General features: G+C 43.3%; 1 protein-coding gene across 1 annotated transcript in view; it reads left to right on the top strand.

Annotated features, from left to right (window-relative positions):
* Positions 1-5,957, top strand: part of iqsec2b (IQ motif and Sec7 domain ArfGEF 2b) — a 63,840-nt gene extending 57,883 nt beyond the window's left edge. Inside the window, 3 exon segments of the mRNA XM_034086154.2 lie at positions 1,027-1,076; positions 2,172-3,224; positions 3,227-5,957. Of these exon segments, the coding sequence (XP_033942045.1) occupies positions 1,027-1,076; positions 2,172-3,224; positions 3,227-3,523 (1,400 nt within the window). The 3' untranslated portion in view covers positions 3,524-5,957.
* The last annotated feature ends 2,326 nt before the right edge of the window (positions 5,958-8,283 follow it).

The following is an 8,283-nucleotide window of genomic DNA, read 5'->3' as shown; positions in this document are numbered from 1 at the left end:
CGGTCACATGACTTCACGTCACCACCGCTAAGCTAAAGGCGGCTAACGTTAGGCTATAAGGGAACTGCAGCAAGTCACATGACTTCACGTCGCTAAGCTAAAGGCGGCTAATGTTGGGCTATAAACTGAACTACAGCACGGTCACATGACTTCACGTCACCACCGCTAAGCTAAAGGCGGCTAACGTTAGGCTATAAACTGAACTACAGCACGGTCACATGACTTCCCGTCACCATCGCTAAGCTAAAGGTGGCTAATGTTGGGCTATAAACTGAACTACAGCACGGTCACATGACTTCCCGTCACCATCGCTAAGCTAAAGGTGGCTAATGTTGGGCTATAAACTGAACTACAGCACGGTCACATGACTTCCCGTCACCATCGCTAAGCTAAAGGTGGCTAATGTTGGGCTATAAACTGAACTACAGCACAGTCACATGACTTCACGTCACCACCGCTAAGCTAAAGGCGGCTAACGTTAGGCGGCTAACGTTAGGCTATAAACTGAACTACAGCACGGTCACATGACTTCCCGTCACCATCGCTAAGCTAAAGGCGGCTAATGTTGGGCTATAAAGGAACTACAGCACGGTCACATGACTTCACGTCACCATCGCTAAGCTAAAGGTAGCTAATGTTGGGCGTTATGATGTTTAGTCATCTCATTTAGACACTTGTTAGCAACCGCTGTTTTTAAATTCACCAGTGGGATATTTACTGAGGTATTTTATGTCGTAGAACAAAATGTTAAAATCTCTTCAGCTTGTGTTAACCACAGACAAACAAAAACAAGTTCAAAATACCATTGATTTCGAGACAAGTGAACCAGGAAGTGCAAACATGCTGATTCATTTCCTGTTTTAGGACTCATTCCTGCACCACTCTATTGGGTAGCTTCCAAAATGATTTTATTTCTATCTCTATGACTGCATCCTGTTTCTTTTTCTCACTGACATTCACACACAGCTTTTACACTTTCTATCTTTCTGCTCTTTGCTAACTTTCCTCTTCCTGGTGGGGCTGCAGGGAAACGTGGTCGCAGGAACAGTGTTGGTTCTCTGGACAGTACCATGGAAGTAAGTCTGAGAGACTCGATGTTCACCTGTAACCTCGGCCTGTCACCATAAGTGTTTTATCGATGTCTCCTACTATATACAAACATGACCTCGATCATTTTTACGTTATCGACTAATCGTACAAAATACCGAAATTACCTATATTATTTTACTATATTTAATTATTGTACGATTAGCAGTGTCGTGGATAATTACTTCATTATCTTCTTGCAGTATTTTTTCAAACGTGTCTTATGCAGTTTGGGAATATATCGTCAGACAAAAGGAGTTATCGTGACAGGCCTACTCTAACCTATAAAAGGCCCTCATCTCCCCGTCGTGGTGTGTCACGTCCCTCAATGTGTGTATAGTGTGCAAACATTATTAAAGATGGCGTCTGTGTGTGTTTGTGTGTGTGTACGTGCATGCTTGTTCCCTCTTGTTTCTGACCTGCACTGACGCCCTTTAACATGGCTCTGTGGTCATTCTAAGTAACAATTATGTGTACAACATTTTTCTTGCATAGATATATAATGTGTTTTTACTTTACTTCTAACAAACAATGACCACTTCACCAGTCATTTATAATCCCATGAAACATTCTAATGAATTGTAGTAATAGGAATATCGGCGAGTAATGTGTTACTATTTTAGTTTGAAAGCTATATGAATATTTATGAGGGCTCATAAGTGTATTTATACAGCGCTATTAGCAAGGCAAGGCAATTCTAAGTGCTTTACAAAAATGAAAGACATTAAGAAAATGTCATTTAAAAACAGTCATTAAAAAGCTAATGAAATAAACATTAAAAGAATGATACAAGTTACAGTGCAGTGTAAGATATGAATAGTTCAATTAAAAGCAGCGGCAAAAAGAAAAGTCTTCAGCCTGGATTTAAAAGTAGTCAGAGTTGCAGCGGACCGGCAGGTTTCTGGGAGTTTGTTCCAGATGTCTGGAGCATAATAACTGAACGCTGCTTCTCCATGTTTAGCAAATAACGATGCATTTTAAGTGTGTTTTTATAATACATTATAGGACCAGAATCTTAACCGCAAATAATCTGGAACCATCTCAGTGATTTCTCTGAAACATACGTTGCTTTCCCCCCCCTCCAGGGTTCCATCGTTAGCAGCCCGGTGCCTCACCAGCGCTACCAGCTGCCCGGCTGCTACGCCACAGAAGACTTCCGGCCTCACCGCCCTATCCTGAGCCCCGGATCGGGGGTGGGGGGTGGGCCGGGGCAGCAACACACCACTGCTGGGACAGGAGTTGGGGGGGGAGTCTCCAGCAGTGTAGAGAGAGCAGGAGCGGGGGGGAGCGGTCCTGGGGGGGGAATCATCAGCAGCAGCAGCAACAACAGCAGCAGCGGCTCCTTCCTGGGATCTCTCTTCGGCAGCAAACGCGCCAAACCACCTGGGCCCCTCATTCCACCGGGGCCACCGTACCCCGCTCCTGTCCCCCCGCCGACTACGGGAGGGCCCCCTCCTCACTCCCCATCCTCGCTGTGCCAGATGGACGGGGGGGGCCCTTCCAAGATCCAGGCGCTGCACGCTCAGTACTGTCACGTGGGTGGCGTGCAGCCCCCCCCACCGTACTACCATCACCATCGCTTCCACGTGCAGACTGTCCCCCCGCCCCTGCAAGGCGTCCCCCCCCACGCTATGCAGAGAGGCCCGCTACACTGTCGTCCGCCGCTTGGAGCCCACCCGCCGCTGGCCCATCTCTCCCAGCTCTCCCAGCATGGGCTACCGGGTCGTTACGGCAACATGGTAGTGGGGTGCCCCCCCCCCCTTTCTCCTCTCTCCCAACACTCCCCGAACCCTCAGTTTACTCTGTACCACTCCATCAGAGGGGGGGGCCTGCCTGGTACCAAACTCCCCCTCACCTTGTCTCACTCCCACCCCCACCCCCACGCACACTCCCAAACCCACCCCGGACACGTGCACACGCCCCACCCGGCCTCCCACTCCGTCCACCAAACACACTTCATCTTCGGCACTCTGCCCCACAACCTGCCGTCCGCCTCCGTCAACGCTGCGCATCACGCGGCGAGCGCCGGCCCGTATCTGCCCCAGTACCCTGCTCTTTCTTCTATCCCACCTCCCCCACCACACTCCCCTTTACCCCCCCCTTTGTCCCCCCTTACCCCTCTTACACCTCTCTCCCCTCTCCCCCCCCAGCACCCCGGGCTGCCTCAGCAGGGGCCGCAGGTGACGGGGGCCGGAGCAACAGGTACAGGGGGCAGCAGCTCCAAATCCAAACCTCTCAACCGGATAAGCACCGTGGTGTGAGCAGGGCGTGGGGCCCCAGGGGTCAGAGGTCAGATTACAGGGGGGAGGAGGTGGGCCGGTCCAGGTCCAGGACCAAGTCGGCCCGCACGGAGAGCAGCAGCAGCAGCGCCAGCGACAAGAGGAAACGCAGCTTGCTTCGTCTCTGTTACTTTCACCTCCGCTTCCCACACATGTAGGCGGAGGAGATGCAGAGCACAGCTAGAGCGGAGGAGCATGTGCACACGTCTTTGAAACCTGCACACACACATATATGAATACATATTTTAAAAAGTTATATAATTTAAGATGAATCTATATCTAGATATATTTATCGCCTTAATTGTAAACAGTACAGTACGGAGATCATATATCCAGCTTTTTACACAGGGATGTAAATAACGACATTCCAGCGGAGTTTGGGATTTAAAAACAGAAGGAAGTTGCTAAAAAATGAATGTCCCTTGACTTTGCAATAATTTACTTGGCTTCATGATGTCTTTGTCCACTTTTGCAAGTTCCGCTTTGCTGAGAGGCATCAGAGACGTGTTGCTTTGTCTTAAAGCCAGTGCACGGTGTCCTGAAGGTCTTTTTGCTTAATGTACTTGTACATGTCAACGGGAGCCACCTGGCTCGATAACGGGGTCGGGGAAATACAATCAATAATATATTTTGAATGTTTCTGAAGCTTCTTGCCGTTTTATTGATATTATAATATACCTGCTACGAGTATGATGAATATTGTACACTAATTGTTTTGATCAGTGATTAATTATATCAGCAGATGTTTGTACACGTTATAGAGTATATGCACATATACATTCCCTCAGTTTGCCATGACTTCTCGAGGGTGTGTGTGACGTGTGATTTATTTCCATTGTGCCCCGCTTTCCATTCGCCTTTTTAATTATTAGTATTATTGGTTGTGGAAAATGAATGAGGTTTAGTTTAGTTTAAAATGTTAACACCAATTTTTCTCAAATGAGTTGACCCCGGGACATCTCTAAGCGGTTGACCAATCAAAACAGAGCCGGCCAGCTAACCAATCAGAGGCTCTGGTTTCAGACAGAGGGTGAAAAGAGGTGCTGCAGCACAGACAGTATGAGAAAAATAAAGAGCTTTTTGAACATTAAAGCATGGAGACATGTAGAGACACAACATACTGATATACACCTGAACATCAGCAGGAGAGGACTCTTTAAAGTAGAGACACGACATACTGATATACACCTGAACATCAGCAGGAGAGGACTCTTTAAAGTAGAGACACGACATACTGATATACACCTGAACATCAGCAGGAGAGGACTCTTTAAAGTAGAGACACGACATACTGATATACACCTGAACATCAGCAGGAGAGGACTCTTTAAAGTAGAGACACGACATACTGATATACACCTGAACATCAGCAGGAGAGGACTCTTTAAAGTAGAGACACGACATACTGATATACACCTGAACATCAGCAGGAGAGGACTCTTTAAAGTAGAGACACTACATACTGATATACACCTGAACATCAGCAGGAGAGGACTCTTTAAAGTAGAGACACGACATACTGATATACACCTGAACATCAGCAGGAGAGGCCCCTTTAAAAGATAGATCTGAGTTATTGTTGAATTTTTATTTATATATTTATGAGGGAAAAAAGCTTTTGTGGAAATTGGAAAGACTCCCTCTTTGCTTCTTCGCCATCATCAGATTTAGCCATTGTGTGTTTTCTATGTTTTGAAGAAGCACGCTTTTACATGAGGTTTTGTGGTTTTGCACACGTGATGTCTTAAGTCAGAAATGGCCTTCTTCTGATCCTCCCTCTTCTGCCACTTTTAGAAAATTCTCTTAATACATTTTTTGATGCTCTAGCATCCCACTGAGGGCTTCTTGTTTAAAAAACAACAACAAGAGTCAAGAATGTAAAATAGCCTGCAGGTACTTGATGTATTCCCCTTTGTTCTGTGGGCCTTGTGTAACTGTTACCCCTTTTTGCTACTGCAGTTTTGAAGGATGCATTGAGCACTGATGTTGTTTACCTTCAGTGCCATTGATTACTAAGGGAAAACATAATATTCTGAATAAGTGGAGAAAGTAAGGGGTTACCTTCTGAAAGAGAAGGCAACGTTTAAGAAGATCTAAATCAAAAAGGATTTTTAGCAGGTTTGGAGAGAGTTAAGGATGTCAGATGAAGATTTTATATGTGTTGGCTAGCCTTTTCTTTTTTATGTGTCTTTTTTTCTTGCATGAATATATCTGCACTTATTGAATAGATTGTACTGTATAAATCTGAATGTACATATTATACTATACATAGGCTTATGGGGTGAACTATTCAGGTGCGTGCATGTGAGTGCCACTACGTGTGTACATACAGGAGAAAAGACAGGGAGACGTTGGCCATACGGAAAATATCAACATTTTTTAATTTTCTTATTATTTGCGACTGAAGGTGAACAAATGAGTAACCTTGATATAAATTAAAGCCTAAAAAAAGTTTCTATGTCAGTGCACTTATTGATATCATTTCAAACAAATGATTTCAATTTTTTCTTTGTGTATGTATTATGTGAACTGAAAGAATAGAGATTTGAGATGTGAATATTTATTGCTAAATTAAAGTGTCCTTGCAGTGAATTGGTCTCTGTGTGCTTTTTAAAAAACTCAACATCTGCTTATATAACTATAAATAAAGAACTCTTACATCAGTTAACCACAATGGAACATTAAATATATAGAATCACTTTATCGATAAATAAAGTGATATGATCATTTTTCTTCATTACAATTGCAAATGTTGCATTGTTACGGCCACAGCATTAAGACAAACCGTTGTGGCTCAAGTTGTGACCAGCAAGATTTCAGACACCAAACAATATGGTTTTATTGAACATCTTTTCACACTAACTTAACCGGTACAAGTCTGGAGAACCGGCCAAAAGGAACAAAATATGGAGGAAGCCTTGGCCAGCCACACCCCTACACTAAAATAAATACATAAGCTGAACTCAGAAAAAAAAAAAACACGAAGCTGAGAGAGAGAACAAAAGGGGGGGCCGAGTAACATGCATAATACCAAAGACAGATAGACATCCAGTCGCATCTCTATTAAATTATGCAAATGTCATAAATAAGCTACATTGGACTCCACATTCTTCCACAATACAATAGGAAAAAACATAAAAATGTAATATATAAAAATATATTTTTTTAAATAAATGGATTTCATTTGTATTTTTATTAGTTTTAAAATGTTTATATAATGAAACATAATTTCAAAGATACAACAAATTGGTATTGCTATGTTTTTTTTTTACCATATCAAATATATAACATGCAATACTTTTGCAGGAGGAAGGACTAAATAGTGAGTGTCATTGATTTAATCTGGAATTACCAATGCCTTTATACTGTATGGTTAAACTAATTTCCTTTTTTATTATTCTTGCACACTTAGTCATAAATCCCATTTTTCAGCATTTACTCTTTGCCCCTCCCTTTCCGGGGGAGCTCCATGGGACCTTATTTCGGAAAAAGTATGTATTGAAGTCAATGGGGAGAGAATTCCATTTTAATTATGCCATGAATTACACATATGATGTTTGTCAATTTAAAAGATAATTTTGCAAGTCAATTTTTTTTAAATGTGTCGTAAAACTGTAACACTTTTTTTGTGTGAAACCGCTCAATGACCTACATCTCCCGTCTCGCACCACACACCAAGACGGCCGTCACGTTGGAACCTTTCACTTCTTTCTTTCAGAATGAGGCGGAAAGTATTAAAAAAGGTGAACATCACTACAAGTCTGGACATGTTGAGAGCTGTACACAACACATACTGTACACATACAGCCTATCTACCAATTGGATCAAATATAAAAGTCAGCCGAATTAGTGTTGATACTGCAAGGAGACGTATTGTGTGAAAAGAAATGTAAGATGTTGTTTAATGGCTGATATGTTTATGATCCACGTCACGTTTTCAGTTTTGGCGGCAGTTCTCCTGTTTGTCTAGAAGTCTTCTCAGCAGGGCTCTATAAATAGAGAACTACGGCAGATATGTAATATTTAATGCAGCCGAACCGTGTATTACAATGCCGTTATGTGATGACTTCCAAAGAGAAAAGCAAGCGCACTCGGAATAATGTATTTAAAAAAAAAAAATGTTTTCAGATTTAACGTAGCATAAATGTCATGATTCTTGTGTTATGTCACGTTTTTAGTTTTGTATGTCTTGTTATGGGTGTTTTGATGTTCTCCCTGTCCTTTTTTCCTCCTTGTGTATTGTCTGGTCCTTCTCCCTGTGTTTTCCTCCCTGTCGTTAGTTTCCCTGGTGTGTCTAATTGTCTGATTGTGTTCACCTGTACCCCTTGTGTGTCTCCTGTGCTCATCAGCACCAGCCCCTGATTGGTTTCACCTGTGTCTTGTTGTCATGTGTTTAAATTCCCCTGTCTCCCAGTGTTCAGTGTCAGTTCGTCTTGTCTCTTGCCATGGTCAGGTATATGCTCTCTTTGTGCTCTTGTAAAGTTTTGATCCTCACTACGTGAGCGCTTTAATTGTGTTCTCAATTTTTGTCATCTCAACTAGAGATTCGATAGTGACTATTTTTTGTTCATCTTGCTGTTATATTTGGAAAAATAAAGTATCATACCAATTGGGTCCTACATCCTAAGTGTCTGAGTTCTTAACAGAACAAACTGACCATTATGGACCCAGCCGACCCAAGAACGCTTCATGCAGCCCTGTCGGCACGAGGCGAGAAGATTTATCGCCACGGGAACAGCTGGGCACAGCCGCCCAGGAAATAAAAGAGCTGGTAGGACGCCAGGCAGAGATTCAGCTTCCTGTGTCCAGTCGGCTTACCGACCGTCTCAAGTCTCCTCTCGAGTTCTCTCTCAAGTTCCTTCTCAGGTCCCCTCTCAAGTCTCCTCTCGATACTCCTCGAGTCCCCTCTCAAGTTCCT

The sequence above is a fragment of the Pseudochaenichthys georgianus genome, chromosome 7 (genome assembly GCF_902827115.2).
Source record: "Pseudochaenichthys georgianus chromosome 7, fPseGeo1.2, whole genome shotgun sequence".
NCBI classification, from domain to species: Eukaryota; Metazoa; Chordata; class Actinopteri; order Perciformes; family Channichthyidae; genus Pseudochaenichthys; species Pseudochaenichthys georgianus.
This window is presented reverse-complemented; position numbering and strand designations above follow the sequence as displayed.